The 17,013-nt window shown below is 31.9% G+C and overlaps 1 protein-coding gene across 1 annotated transcript; it reads left to right on the forward strand.

The window, feature by feature from the left end:
* Positions 1-2: 2 nt before the first annotated feature.
* LOC123712077 lies at positions 3-12,658 on the forward strand. Its single transcript, XM_045665017.1, has 6 exons — positions 3-134; positions 3,928-4,070; positions 5,251-5,365; positions 6,400-6,598; positions 9,627-9,789; positions 11,646-12,658. The coding sequence occupies exons 1-6, from the start codon at positions 128-130 to the stop codon at positions 11,754-11,756; spliced, it is 738 nt and encodes a 245-aa protein (XP_045520973.1). The 5' UTR covers positions 3-127; the 3' UTR covers positions 11,757-12,658.
* The last annotated feature ends 4,355 nt before the right edge of the window (positions 12,659-17,013 follow it).

Raw genomic sequence — 17,013 nt, forward strand, 5'->3', positions numbered from 1 at the left:
ACGCGAAACCGGGTATACGTCCTGTCATTTACTCAAAACTTTTAGTATATTTGTTACGTTAATATATGTGTTGTGTTTAATATGAGTGGTTTAAAAGTGAGTGAAGTGATGTAATACTTATCTTTAAATGCCCGGTAAGGAGATTGCCCATTAGACCATGATTTCCTATTCGATATTGGATTCTAATTATGAGTATTAAGAGCTAACAAAAAACCTAAAGACACCTTACCACAAAATAAAACTCGCACTTAATTATTGAAAAAAATCTGTATTTTTTTCGATGCATGTATTATTACTGACTCACCTTCTAATTTACATTTTTTAAGATTTCATAACCTTGCAAAGTTCTCTCGCTAAAGAATGTTTAATTAATTGTTCCGAACTTTAAGGTTTTGGTAAAATGAATTCTAAGCCTACAACGATATAGTTCCTGCTAGTATTCTATAGAAAAAAAATCTACATTGTTCATACCGAACCTAAACTACAGGTTGAAGTTTTGTATCAATTGTATTCTATTATTTTAAACGTCGTGAAACATTTGGAAATACGTGTCATAGACACTAACCCTGCCACAATAGAGATATCTAGATAGTTTTATGAATAAATCTCTGATCTGTATAGCCGGAGAAAATCTTGCATTCATTTATGATAATTCTTTCTTAACTAAATGTTAAATATGAATCGTTTAATACATTTTTAATTTGACGTATTCGGGAATAAAGCCGTAGACAAAAGCTTATTTGCTTATTATTGTAATGTAAGTATTAGTACGCCGTCAAAAATTGATAAATAAATTTTAAAAGAGTTTCAAGACATAATATCAATAAGCTACATCGCCGTATATTTAATATTCCGAACAGTAATCTTAGTAATTACATGTTACTATCTAAATTTAACCACGAGTTTTCGCCACATTTTATTGCTATAACGATACATTAATGCCTTTTTTATAGTCATGTGAAAGCATATTAATGATCTTAGGACTGACTTTATATATTTTAACGCCGCATATTTTTCACATGTCCTTTTAGCCTAGACCTGTCTTTAAGCTTTCGTATTCTGTGTACTTCTAATAGACCTATCTATCTATATAACTATGATTGATTATTCCCAAGGCTTATACAAAACTAGTACGATTAAATCCCAAATATGTATGAGGGCCTGTGTATTTGTATACTTGACCAAACTATGATGCCCCAAGTCTATATATGAGCATGTATCAGAAAGTTCAACTCCTATTAATCCATAAAGATAGTCAAAGTAACACTATTTATCAAATAATATTTATTTTAGCACAGCATTGTTTGTTTGATTCTTAATAAGAAAGTACTGTCTACTTAAACTTTATAATCAACTACCGGAAAATCGATACTATTTCAGTGATTAACCCGCTTGAACAACTGGTGATATGCCTCTATATTTTTCTCTATTATTATCTCAGTACCAAACAATGGCACCTCGTAAAAGCCGCATAAAATATTAATGAGCGAGGCATTTTCTTCCCCCGACGCCTCTTTGTGATCGAAACTTTGTCCAACGAGCTGAGCAATTTCTGCTTTACGAATCAAATGGACATATCATCGAGCCGCGTTATTAAATCTATACTAAATACGTGATAGTATTTACTGTCCCTTTTGAGCACAAGCAGATTTATTGATTTACTATGATATATGAATTACCTATACAGACTTCATAATATATACTATACTTCAATGTAAAAAGCTTTGAATCGTATACTTTTACACAATCATTTGGAAATTATTTTCGCCATTTATTATATTTTAAATGTGCAATTCGTGAATGTAGTAATATTGAAATCAGCTGAGTTCGTTGCGTTATTATTAAATCATTTGTAAAAAAACAAGAATTTATTATAAGCTAATTACTCGCACGTAGTTAAACTTTGGAAATATAAAATATATGTCTGAAGATGGGTTTGATGGTGTATTTATTTGTTTAAACCGCTGAATTAAAATTTATATCTGTTTTGTTTTTACAGTAAGGTTTTGACTTAATATGTGACGCTTAAATTCTTGTCGATAAAATAAAATTAAAGAATTTTATTAAAGAGAATTAAATAATGTACTGTAATATTGTTATAATCTTTCGATTCGGCTATTGTCCAAGTATACGCAATAACAATTTGGATTTTATTATATAATAAGAGCAGTCGTTTCAGCTTAAAGTAGGTAATAAAATGAGTTTAGGTATTTAAAAACGAAATTTGAAGAGAATTATGATCAACTACACCTTAACCTAATGAGGCATGAAGTAGGTACTGGACAGTTTTGACAGTCTTTTTTTAATTCATTTATTATTTTACATAACTAATTTTTTTAGCAAGTGTATCAATCGCGATCAATTATTCTTTGACCGGGAATCAAACCATGACTTAAGATAAGACGGCGGTGACATGTATTACAAAGTATAACAGCAAGTAAGGTTGACAAAAAAAATAATGTAAAGCCTAATCTCGTCGATTTGCTATTATTTAATATTGAGTGAAAAAGCCCCCAAACTTTATCGCAAACGTGTGATAACGGTAAGCTTTCATTGATATTCAATACGTATGTCACTTTTGAACCGCATTTATCTAAAAGATAATAAATTCATAGTCAACGCGTCAGACGGTAAATGTACCGAAAAACTTAAATGTCTGTCTAGCAGTAATGTCTAATAAGTTTCACATTGTAAAAAATACGTATAAAATTTTTTTTCTATTATAACCTCAAATCAAGAGTTTTGACACGTTTAAGGTAAAGTAACCAAAGTTTTTAAGAGGTCTCAAGATTTTTTTTTAATTCTACAAGAAATAAAAAATAACATTAATTTACAATATTATTGAAAGCTTCAAATAAATCGTTCTTATACAATGAATACCTGGCTGATGTATTTACATATCGTTATCCATTTGTTTGAATTCGTACGCTGAAACCTTACATATGGAAAATGTTAATGGGCTGGTATAAATTTAATTTTCGTGGTATTGAGAAAATATTTACGCCTTAGTCATAACATATACCGAGTTTTAACACCATCTTGTGCCGAGTACAGAATCTTTATTAAAGCCATGAAATAACAATTGAAAATAAAAATAAGAATTTTATCATATTAGATTTTAAAAACAGCCTTAAATTACAAGTCTAAATCTATTTATAAGTCAACGCGTTTATTAGAAAACTGCAATTGATTTCGTATTTTACACCTGTATGGCGTAAAAAGTGTATCTTTTACTCACGAAAATGATTTGACATTTGAGTTGACAATATATCCTTGTTAAAAGAAAGTGTGATACAGTATCGTATTACATCGGCCATAACATTTCGAAGAAATTTATCGTTAGTTTTACCCCTTTTATCTCCTTCACGTTCAACTAAGCTTAAGCGGGGGTCGGTGACCACTAACAACAGTCAGATACGAGATTTATCGAATGAAATATTTGCGAAACTTACAAAGAGCTAAACAATTTCTATTAAAAGATAAAATTCTCTCACATAAGGCAGACATTTCTTTGCGTCTATTATATTGAGTAAGGCTAATAGGTGAGTCATCTGTTTTTAACAAGAAACAGCGCCCTTACCTTGTAATTTCCAATACCGATCACAACGTTTTGTATCTATTCGGTATCGCTATTGGAAATTACAGATTACAGTCACTTTTCTTAGCTTTTCGCCGGGAATTTGACTCTGGATCTATATGAAAAAATCAACAAAACTTGTAGTAAATGTATTTAGTTGTGCATTATAGCCAACTTTTATTAAACGAAGCTAATTTATACTCTTACGACACATTTATAGTTCTAGCGAATACATACTAAAACAAGAAAACAAATTATCTTAAGGCTGGCAGGAAAATTAAAAAGAACCCATAAATGGATGAATCATGAATTATTTAAGGTTCACATAAAAAATGTCCTTTCCACCACAGTATTTAACGCGAAGGTCATGTGGTCGCGCAAGCAGTCAGTGTGCAGCGCAGTGAGTGGAGTCTCAAGAGCTGATGAGCATGACGGCATTGGAGATTTGCATTTGTACCCATTTGCGTTTGCGCTCCGAGTCCGTGTCTTACAGGTTGGTTATAGATAATCTTAGGAAAAAAATAGCGCTGCAAGCTTTGGTCATCGCCTAATATATCTTGATTTTTTTTTAAGTAAACCGTACCATACAGCCGTGATTCAAACACACGAACTCACAAAGAATGTTAAAAATAAATCAGAACATAATTCGTGCCTGGATTTTATTTTTATTTGTCATCAACCTTTGACATTTCATAATGACAATTTCAGGTGTTCTTTAAAATGTGGCGGGGAATAAAACTTTGAGACAATAATCACCGGAGCCTTTCGCAAAATTTTCAGTACAAAATACATTTCACGAAAAGCTCTTGTCATTGAATGAGTTTACATAATGTACTCCTAACAAATATAAAGTAATGCAAATTCATATAATTGATTTTAATTAAATTAGTTATAGTAGGTAAAATTACCTTATTATACATAACCGTCAACTAGGCATAAAATACTTTTTTTTTTGTTCAATATTTAATATAAAATAGGATAGTAATAAAACGGTTTCAAAAGAAGATGATACCTCGATAATTGTTTAATTTTTATAATTTGAATTGCAATGGCATACGTCTTCAATTATATTTGAACGCCGGCCAAATCTTATCTTTATTTATTATAATAACTATTGCCTTTCCATACAGCTTTATGTTCCTAGAAGAATACAATTAGACAAGCTGAGAGATTTATAATTTAAAAAAAATATTACATTTCTCAATGTATCCTCGTAATTCAAGTCTAATATTAGCAAACATATTCTAGGTATCCTCCAAAAATTAAAATGGTTAAAAACTACACTCATACAGATATACTCATCATTCAGCTTTCGTTTCGCTACTCAGATGTGTGTTGAAGTTGTTAGGCGGTTGAAATGATGGAAGAATGCATTTGTTTCGTTGATAGTTGTTAAAAACCTTATGTAGTACTATGAAAAAAAATTTATAATATTTAAAATCTTAGGTACTACAGTCAATATCTGTTATAAAAACATCGAAGGCACTACTCATATTGGTCGTAAAAACCGATTGTGTTGTTATTACGTACCTAATACATAGAATTCGGTATGTTGTTCTCAACGATGTCGTCGTTATCAGTTTTGACTGTATATTATTTGTGCTTGATCTCTCTAATAGAATCAGACAAAAAGACCCGTTGTATATATATTATTAAACAACAAATGTTTGCAGATAGTGTGTGGAATAGGCGGCTTAGTGGTTGGAGCTGTGGGTTGGTTAGAAGAAAGACAAAAACCTGTACTTGGACTGGGAGTACCCGCGGGAGCAGTCACCGTGTTAGCTGCTGGTAATAATGAATCTTGCTACCGTTATTAACGACTTGTTAAAAATATCGTAAATAAACAATATTCGATTTGAGAAGCCTTTTTAAAATGAGTACATTAATAATCCAATAGTGCCACCCTTTACGGTATATATTACTGCATCTCTTTCGTTCTTAACATTTTGATCTGAGCAAGTCTGTAATCCGTTTTCATGCCTGACGCCTTGTTGTCCTCATAATATTTATCTGCCTCGCGACTATTAGATACGCGCCTGTATAGAAATAAAGATTTATTGGCACACATTCGGGGTTCGAAACAATACCTCAGGGTCAAGAGTTAGTTTTAAACTTCAATCGTTTAAATTCTGCCCTACAACCTTTTAGGTCTGAGCCTCAGATCTGAGAGCCTCTGAATCTGTTTCATAAACATTTGTCAATCTTATAGGCAAGGCGATCAGTCTCCTGTGCCTGTATACACGCTGCCGACTTATTGGGTCAAACCGGTTTGATCACGAAGTTTTCCTTCACCGTATTTTCACATATAATTAATTTACAAATTTTAGAATCAAAACTCAATGAAAACATTATTTTCGTACTCCACCGGATATAATATTAATTGTAAAACAGCATAAATTGCTCTCCCGGTCATATCATCACTTTATTATTTAGATTCGTTTGCGCTGATTGAATCTGTGTTAGTAACAAAGATATATGTATCGGAAATTTAATAGAACTTATATTTTTTGTTTTAAATATAAGTTTGTGAGGCGTAAAAAATTATAAATAAAAATAAGTCAACGATTTTAGTTAAAGTACAAGTAATCTAGGGCCAAGATAACCACTTCATAAAATATGATGAAATATATTTCAAAGTTCTATGGGTGACTTGATGATGATTACCTCCACCGTGGGATATGCGCCCCCAGATATGTATGTATATTAATATGATTCTCGGCGTAATAATAACAGGCGTTTTAAGTCGTATGTCATTTAAGTACAAACAAAATTAAGTAAAATAAATAAAAACATGTACAAAAATGGTTTATTTCTTTCAACAGCATTATCAGTATACTACAGCCGAGGGTTTGGTGGGTGGGTCTCAGCTAGATCCAGAACTTCAAGATCTTGGGGTCCTCCTTGGAGGGTTCTGGGACCATCAGCGTGCGCTGCGGTGCCCCTCACAATACTATGGACAGCTGCTCTTGGGGCACACGTGGCTATGTTCGTCTTTTGTACAAGAACACTTATGAATATTGGGTAAAAAGATTATGACTAGATCAATTTGTTCTTGAACTTCTCAAACTCATGTACATTTTAGTAGTATATTTATTTACAAAACACCATTAAGTATTTAATATTGTATATTAACGATCAAATAATTTATTTATTATTATTTAAATATTGGTTTATCTAATGGGAACTAGTCCACGACTATGAAATGGCGCGCATGAACGAGATCTGTTGATGCCAAACCCTTTTTAAATAAATTAAATATATAGGTTTTGATCTGTTACTTTTATAGGCTGAAGATATCCTACGTGATGTGCTCTACTCCGGCTCGAAGGACCAATGTACAGCTTGCTAGCTAGTAGACTGTGAATTGTGTGTTTAATCTTTATATGTATTGAATGTCAGGAGTATCTGTTTTTTATATGTATTGTATGTATGAGCGAGCTGCACTAGATAACTAAAAATATATGAGAGGGTGAGTGTAAGAACCTAACCACCCCACGGAACCCTAAGCCCTAGAGGTGTACCCTAATACATAAATAGTGAATATATAAATAAGTACGGGATGTCTGCACCAAGAGACCTAAGGTAACTGACGGAGCCCTACGGGTAGGATCAAAGGTTCGAGGTGGTGGGATTATCTCAAAGCTATCGGGCATGCTCACCACGATAATTAAGGGCTTGAAGTAGTCTTCGCCACTTTGAGAGGAAGCGAGAAATGAATACGACAGAGCAATATCTTAATCTGATTTATTGTTCATATACAATATCTTAAATACTACGTACACCTATTCACACATTCGTGATATTATTTTAGTGAGCTGTTGGTGTATTGCGCACCTTCAGCTATTAATATTTTTGTGATACACGTGAATCGTCTCAGCAATAAATATTCAAATAAAATATAATTAAAAATTACTCTTCAGCTAATAATATTTGGAACACACGTGAGCCGTGTCAGCAGTTGGTCAATGTTCAAATTTACTTAACTGTTTTACGGTTGGCGGTCCTTCAAAGCAAGTTGAACACAAAAAGTTTCATTTTCGAATATTTACTCAATCCAGGAAATGAAACGCAGTTTCGTAGTTCCAAGAATATCTGACTTCTAGTATTTTTCCAAACCTTTTCAGTTCGAGATCCTTACAAACTAACATTTTCGATTTGTATAAACCAAACAAGGTTATTTTATATAATTGTCTTTACAAATCAAAACCACACTACGTACAATAAAATAAAAATAATAGAGCCTTTATATCGTACAAATTATCCGACACATTATTTATAATTATTCGTTCTTGTGTGACGAATAAGGATCAAATTATATTATGGTGTGTAATTGTAACAAATAAATTTACAATTACAAGTACATAGTTATAAAAAAATACATATATTTTCAGTGAATATATAAAAGCTACATTAAGGAATTTAACACTAAAGGAATCTTATCATAACAAATAAATATACAGTACAATTTTCTTAACCTTCATAGTAATACTGTTTTTCTGAAACAAAGAACAAAACTGTTTTTCTAGGCATAACAATAGACTCCAGTGGTGCTCACACATAGAGATTCTTTCGAATAGGCTGACCTCTGCAGCATATGCAGTAAAGAAAATCCGACAGTTTACTGATAAGGGCACGGCTAAAATTATGTATCATAGCTACTTTCACAGCGTTATGTCGTACGGTATTCTACTGTCGGGTGCTGCTGCTGCTGCTTCAATCCATATTTGTGCTGCAGAAGCGGGCTGTTCCGGGTATTTGTTGTGTTTCTCCCAGGGAGTCGGTGCGGCATACGTTTAAGGAATTAAATATTATGGCACTATTCAAAGCCCTCGTTAAACTGAAATTAATCAATAAAGCTTTTTATAAATTTTACGAATATTGAAATGATCCTAATCCTTGGGATTGATTTGCTCAAACAATTTGTATGACTCAAAACTTAGCGAGTAAAAGAGTAGAGGAAAGTTTCTTGCCAGTTTTTAGTTGATAAAGTAATAAAGTTATTTTGAGTTTGAATAATAAACATATTTAAAAATTAATAAAAAGAAAATTATTAACTTTAAAAAGTTTAGTCCCTGTGGCAGTGTACCTTTAACGCTGGCAGTATTTCCTCGCTGAAGTGCGATACTTATTCGTTGAGCGAGGAAAGCATCAGGTCATCATCAGCGGTCACCGGTACTTTCTACCGGGTGCTAAATTACTATTTTATTTAAATTAGTTTTTTCATATATCAGACAATATGCTTTGCACTAATGGCAGCCACATAACATACCCTTAATGTCAAATTCAGTCTGTTATAGAAACCAGCTACAAAGTCAAGATTATTTTCATCCTCGTAGAATAAAATTGTATGCAATTATGTATTATGGTTAGCGAAATCAACATCAAAATGTGCGCAGTTTATCATGTTTCGTTCTAATATTAAAATGCACTATACAGCTAACAAAGCTTTGCTTGCGAGCATACTAACTTAAATATATTACTTCTTAGTGGTTGTTAATATGAGATGTAAGACCAAGGTTCCACATTCTCGTCAGAGGAAGAATTTAGATTAAGGGTCTCTATTGATTAATCAGCCAAGACAAACAGGCTAAGGTAGATTAAGTTCCGAAATAATGAAATAGACCATTTTTATAATAAATATTTTTTTTTTGGGATACAACTGTAATATTTATTTTTCTTAAATATATAATAAAAAGAAATATACTCGTAGTCACCAGATCACATTCTTTTTCGCTCAACGAATAAATTTCGCAATACAGCGAAGAATTGCTGCGAGAATTATAGGTACAACTCCACAGAGACCAAACTTTTTAAATTTATTATATTTTGTATTATTTATTATTACTATGTGGGTTAAAAATATTTTAAATATTATTATTTTATGATTTATAAAAAGTTGTATCTATGTTAAACAGTATTACAGTACAGTAGGTGTGGAATTTCCATCGTCTGTATTGGTGGCCAGATGGATCACTTAGGTTTTAAATTTCTACAGAACTTATTATATTGAGTATTTGTTCAATAATCACAAAATATATGACTTTTACAGATGCGGTTCGAAAACTTGTATCGGTGTTGCAGTAGCTCAATTGTCGATTTCAGTAACAACTTTAGCAACTGCTGTCTACATGGTACAACTGGACTTGAGATATGATGCTGCACTATCACCACCACGCCGCTCAGATGCGCATACATGCACTGCTGTGTCTATGGTATCTTAGCACAAATAATCTTTTCTTAACATATTTTCATTTGTTTTCTTTGATTATATATTCACCAAAAAAAAATTGTCACCTAAAGAAAACGTGTTTTCTCTTTAACCTTTTGTAGCTAAAATAGTATTCTTTTTTTTAAATATTAAAATCTATAATTGCTATTTACATACAAAAAACATATATTCTAAGAGAGAAGCTATTTAAGTATATCTTGCCGGATATAATTCAGTTTTTCACGTTACGGCCTCTCATTGAGGACGCGTCTTAGTTAGGCGAATCGTAAGAAAAGTTCAATATACCTTCCTCACGGAGATGCGTTAGGTGTGAGGTTATATAGTAAAATAAATCACGAGTCAACGGCGGGGTTTCCTTGATTGATCAAATAGAAATAACTAAAAAATTACTAATGAATCACTTGTCTAAGAGCGAATACTGTTGTAACGCCATTGTTTCGCCACGCGGCATACGATTATTCTCCTTGATAGATAGTGCACGTGTGTAGCTGCTGTTAGATTAATATCCCCACACCTTCAGGCGACCCTATCGAAGTAAGGGTCTTAATTAATTCCGAGCATCGCACGTGATCAACATGCTAATTAGATAATGGATGTCTACGACTACATCATTTGATGAGCTTCTTATTTATCGACTAGTATTACATACTTTTAATATATATTGTATAAAAAAACTATGTTATATAAGGCTAGTTAGTAGGTACTGTATACTGCATAATATAGAAATGTTTTTAATTGTATTTTAATGGTAGGTGTTTAAACATTGGTAAGTAAGTTAATTTATTGCTATTTTATTGTTAGTCCACAATAAGTAGTCTTAATCAAGAAACGTTTAAGGATTGGGTTTGTCGATTCCCAATAATAGCTGCCCATATTATTTAGAGAAAAACAATATGTATTAAAAAAAAAGTTAAAAGCTCTTCAAATAGATTAAACCGTTTAATTTCAGTAATTTGATACGTAATTCTACAACCATTGAAAGTACCCCAAAGCTGTATATGAACGCCCAAAGTATACTCAAAATCAAATTGAATGCTTAATGAAAACGTTGTTAAAGTGCGGAGTCTGTATTAGTCTTAGTCGTTAATTCAAAGATATCAAAATATCGTGCCCACACTTAAAGTAATAGTTTGTTTGAATAATTTTGTAACTCTTAAAAAAATTGTCAGTTAAAAAAAATTAAGTCTTACGTGAATCCTAGATTAAAATACACTTTATATCAGTGTTTCCCATCGTGGGGCCCACTCCCCACAGGAGGCAATTTCATTGTAAAGGAGGGCTTTTAGAAAATTGTTTTTTTTTAAATAATTTGTTTTTCATTATTTGTTTGAAAATTTACTTACCGTGTTTTGTTAATAATTTCCAAGTAATTTCTTCCTTTAACCTATCATTTAAGTTTCTTAAACTAATTTCTAAATAAAATTTCATAGCTAATAAAAAATAATAAAGGTCTTGTCATAAAAAATTGTAAGGCTAAGGTGGGGAATGGCAGAAAATAGGTTGAGAATCTCTGCTTTATATAGTGTCGTAATCATCTATGTAAATGACAAAACCTTGTTACTACTGTTTCAGTTTTTAACATACATTTTATCCGAAGTGTGTTCGGACTTTCAAAAGAACTTTGACGATTACAATTATATATCTTTAGTTCACCGGCTCAGTAAATCGGTTAGATCCAAAATAACTCTAAAAATCTTATAGATATACTTTATAAACCAAATATGACAACATTTTCAGTTTAATTAAAATAAATTTTGGGTTAGAAAACTGCTAGATTTCTTAAGCTGCCATATTCAACATTGTTATGTCTGGTATAGCTATCGCTTCTTGTATTATTAGGTACCACTTACATCAGTCGCAGTGAACAGTGGTGCCAGCGCTGATGGGCCGGATAACAGCCCACTAAATAAAGACCACAAGGATCATCCACCTCCTTCTGAACCCACTTGATGTCGGAATACAGTTTATTTAAGCTGTGACTTTAATTGTATATGAAAAGTAAGATGTTAGAGTATTGACATATTTATAAGGTTTTTTATATATCAATCAATAGTTGTAAACGAACTATAGCTCCGTAGTATAGTTTTCGTGAATACATTTGTAAATATAGTGTTTTCAAGTTTCGTAACCCAATTTCACAACTAGGTTAGACCTCTAAACCTACCCAGCCAGCCAGCCTAAAAAGCCAGGACCAATTTTTACGCCACATGTAAATTGATTTTCCTCGGAGGCGGTTTTGTGTGTAATATTGATAATTTTATTAATCAGTAATATTGGCAACCTGTATCCATCAAGTTACTATTGTAAATATGTAAATGAAATCAAATATAAATCATTTTAAATTAAGAATTCGTCTTTTACATTGATGTGATTAGTTATTAAAGATTATTATTTATCTGTTTCGTTACATTTGTAGTTATTGTGAATATTCATTTTATATCCTTATGTTTAATATTTAAGTAAAGAAAAAGTTATTAACCAGTGGCGCCTACACGTTCTGGCCTCAGGGCGTGAACATTTGTTTTTACTAATAGGCAATAAGGGGGTCACCTTCTGGGCTTGACACATGCCGTTATTTTTTTTGGAGGCATGGCGGCTTCCTCACGATGCTTTTCTTCATCGCACGAGCGATTGTTAGGTTAATATGCACATGGATATAAATTCCATTGGGTTTTAGAAGCGGTGATCTCAGGAATACGAGTCACACACTGAAGCCACTAGGTCAACACTGCTATCTGAATGAGTCTAAGAAATTTGTATATTTGTTCCTAAGCCACTCATTACATACCATGCAACTAATATTAAATGTATATGTTCACAACATAGTGGCCACTGTTATATCTAAGTCCTATTCTGCATAAGAGATAAATTTTATTATTATTTTATAAACATATTTTTTTATTATAATTTCGAGAATATGTACAATGTATTTACAATTTTAAATAAATATAATACAAAATATAGAAAGATTCTATATATAGCCACGAAGGTTTTTCTTAAAGTGGAAACACATTTACAAACGATCCATTTCTCGAAGAGTCACTCACGTAAACAGTTTTGTTGTTGATTAAATTCTTTGATCTATGTGTATTTGATATTTTTAGGGTGTTAAATGTAAATAAATAGTTTCGACTTTTGGAGTGTTATGTTGATGACCTTATTTCGTATTTATAACCTTTATCAAATCTGTTTCAGCTTTGTATGGCGATTTATTGTTTGGGGTTGGTATATTTGGAAGTTTGATAAAGAGGCATTTATCGAAATAGACTGAATGCCACATTCATTATATCAATACTTAATAACTGCTTACTTTTATGTCACCAATTCAAGTATTACTTTTATGACGAGTAATGAGATTTATCTTATTCATAAACTACAGTCATCAGCAGAAATGATTGTAAAGTTTGCATTCTTTGGTAAAGATAAGAACCGGAGATATTGTTTCGTATGTATTAATTTTATATATTGTTTTATTATAGTATTTCACTTTAAATACTAAAAATTATATCCAAAGCCCAGCTTGACGTCACAGTCATAAAATATTTAAAGCAGTACCAACGCAGTAACATTCATTGTTTCACGTAAATTTTATTATCTTCCCGCTAATAAATGTCTGTTAATTCATTTATACGTACAATGAATAAATTTCAAACAATGCTATTTAGAAAAAGACCACGAAGAAGGATTTGTCTTGAATGTAATATAAGATTTATTGTCTAAGAGAGTTTAGATAGTATTTTTATTTTCGCCTTTAAAGTGTGCATAAACGGGCATTAGCTCCATTCTGAATGTTGTAAACTTCTTAAAAATAACAGTTCTTCCCACTTGATTACCATGAAACGTGCAAATGCTAAGCCTAAGTAAATAATCCAGTAGTTAAAAAACACTAACTTCTGAGAGTTATGCAAAAACACTTCAGCCGCGTTTTATGTGATTGATTTACGGCTAAATATTTAGTGGGATGTTCAAACATGTTCTTTTTGTGTTAGAAAGAAATACCGAAATAAAGTTTTGTTTGTGGAGGAAGAATATAGTGCGCTTCGTCCTACCTAAAATGAGGATACTCAACCAGTCTAATCAGAGGCTGGCCTCAAGGCGCCATTGGCCAAGGTCGAGAAGTCGTATATAGGATATACAACTCCTCTCTTCTCTAGCGGCCGGAATAAAGTTAGCGCTTTTGTTTAGCTACAGTTAGACGATTTAATGACTGTCTTGTCATTAAATCATCGATAGTTATGAACATTTGTCATTTAAATAGTTTGAAATAAAAATATAAAAGCCTAAGGCGTCACAAGCATTGTTATCATCAATTCAAAATTAGATTAACGATGGTATTTGTATCATTAATTCATGTAGGAAACTTTTAGATAACGTTGACACCCAGTGGACTCTATACCTACCTATAAAACTTTCACAACATTACATTACATTATAATATAAATCATAATTTTCCCAAACGCCGAATTTTATTAAAAGTTTAATGGTTATTTGTCCATCGTTCCAAAGATTTATAATACAAAAATTCTTTATATAAAAGAAGAACTTTGACCCACTTGAAACATAAGATGAAAATAATTTAAAAACTACTCGGGAGTATTTTGACAAAATATCCAATCCTATGTACTAAAAGTGCTGCTCGGTATGTGAGAGAGAATCTGAATACACGAGATTTTAAAAGCTTTATTATAATATATTACTTTTAATTCTTTATATGTTTGTAGACATAATTATAATAATAAAGGATAGGCCAAATATTTATCTTACCTTCATATGGTTCGGTCGATATCTGTTTTTTTTTTAATTTCTTTAAATATGTCTATTACGAACAAGTAGTGTTCGCCTATTGGCGACTACTCTCATTTTGCAGTCTTAGCTTCGGTCCCCAGCTGTGCACCAATTGACTTTTTGCCTATGTACGCTCTAAAATTCGCTCGCTCTAAGAACTACGACACGTATTTCCGGTAAAGGAGCCTGATCGCCTATTGACAGAAGATTATGAAACAGATTCAGAAATCTGAGTACCAGACATAAAAATTAACAGGAATTTGATATAAACCTTTAGGTTGTCGTTTGAATTAATTTAATCCCATGAGATAGATAAAGCAGATTCTGAAATTTGAATGCAAGATATCATAAGCCAGCTGTAAAGGCAATGTTATCATGACATTACAATGCGAAACAATTATTGTTTTTCTAGAACACGAATTTATCACTAAGCCACTAACTAGTTCCAGACAATTTTATATAAAAATTATAGAATGTATTAAACAGTTATTGCTTACCAATACAATTATATTATATGTGAATCACACGAGTACCCTCTTAAGTGCAAAACTGACGATAACGTTTCAATGGTTCATAATGACCCTCAACTCGCCCTACTTTCCTTCAGTGACGTACTTAATGAAAATCCTATATGTTTATATATATTTTATTTCTATAGATACTATTTACGTCGTCACTTGCGGTGAATGAAAGAGTTTAAAATAGCGTATATTTTATCTTAGTGATATTGTAGAAAGAACAGTGCGTAAAATCATTTAATTTCTGTGTACCTTGAGCAACGATGTCCACTGTACATACTGATGACATATTACACTGTTCGAATAGAATTCGTCTTATCAATTCTATAAATTGTATGGAAAATGCATCCGTTAAAGCTGTTGTATTGCCGCCAATGTATTCGTTCTATCTAGATGATGTCATGTTTTTCTTATAGTGGATATCTGTGGATCATAGAAACTGTAAGTACTGAAAATTTTTATTTTATAATCGTTCAAATTAAAACATGTACACTATGTGAACACTATACGTTAATTATGTTTTTTCTGTCGTAAAAACCATCTCTTCTTTTGACAATATTTGAGCTTGAAGCAGGTTATGACCGGTGCTTGACACTGAAGCATGCAGACACAACCGCTTGAGCAGTTCGGCAAAATGGTGGGACAGTAAGTGGGTGGCGCAGCGTAGTTGCAAGGTGAACTGCATTCCGCTTTATCACAGGTCAAATCTAAAAATATATACATTAGGAGATTTAACACGTATAACACTACAATACTGTAGTAATACACGTAAAGTCTGAATTTTCGTTTTTAATCTTAATTTTGTGATCTGTTGTCGTATAAGTAGAATATTCATTATCTTGTTGTTTACAATGTATTTCAATAAATAATCTGTGTATAATTAAGGTAAGCTATCTCTTCTGAAACTTGGCCTGACGCCTTACTGTCGGTGTCCATAAATTTAAAAAAGCGTTTTTTTTTCAAACATATTTTACGCTAGGGCTTAATGCTTATTAAGCTATAACCAGGCACAAAATCTAATTTCTACCATAAGAAAAAAGTAACTAAAGACATTATATGGAAAAGTAAAGAAATACTGTTTTGTAATTGGACTAAAGGCACGACTTGCACTTTTGAACAAAATTGTGGTTTTTTATTTGACTAAAATTGGTTGGACCTTTTTAAATTGAAATTATATTAAGTAATAGGAATACATGACGAAACTATCGTTATGTTCGTGTTAAGGGCACTAATGAACATTAAAACGAGTATTTTTTATTTACGCAAACAAAGTCCTCCAGAGTTTTCAATAATGAAAAATTGTAGTGACACTTGAACAAAAAATTATATATGCTTACTCAAGGCATGCACTGAATCTTTAGTCCAACCAGGCCAGCTTTGCTGGTAAGAAAAGGTATAGAGTGAAATTGTTAGTATTATAAAACTGAGTAATTTCGCCATTATTTCAAAAGTTCCATTATTTTCGTTGTCAGTGTCATTTCTCTATCATAAACACTAACCACAGATTCAACACAGGTATATTTTGCGGTTTTCATACCAGCTTTAGCCTATCTCAATACAATTCATACAAGATATTTTTTTAATAAATGTAATAACATTTATTAAAAAAATATCTTCCTTCCTTAGGCTTTCCTTTAAATCACTGATGTATTTCTTCTCCTGACATCCCCGAAATTTTTTGACATATAGAGACAATTAATATGATAGTTTAAGAAGTCGTCCTTTAAACAGAAAGGCTTCCCAGCATTAAAGTACGTAGCTAATTAGCGCATGCATTTTTTTATTAGTTAATTACTTACCTTGCTTACCATACGTATGCCAAAGGGATATGGAGGGTTTTATTCTTAGGTTCGAAATTAAAAACGAAGAGAAAAAGACCTTTAATTTAAATATTTTAGTGGAAA

The sequence above is a fragment of the Pieris brassicae genome, chromosome 7, assembly GCF_905147105.1.
Source record: "Pieris brassicae chromosome 7, ilPieBrab1.1, whole genome shotgun sequence".
Taxonomy (NCBI): domain Eukaryota; kingdom Metazoa; phylum Arthropoda; class Insecta; order Lepidoptera; family Pieridae; genus Pieris; species Pieris brassicae.

Excerpts from the sequence above, each read along its gene's own strand:
- LOC123712077 (XM_045665017.1), top strand. Across the intron at positions 4,071-5,250 it reads TCCGAGTCCGTGTCTTACAG|ATAGTGTGTGGAATAGGCGG; the intron begins GTTGGTTATAGA and ends AAATGTTTGCAG. Across the intron at positions 6,599-9,626 it reads AGAACACTTATGAATATTGG|ATGCGGTTCGAAAACTTGTA; the intron begins GTAAAAAGATTA and ends TGACTTTTACAG.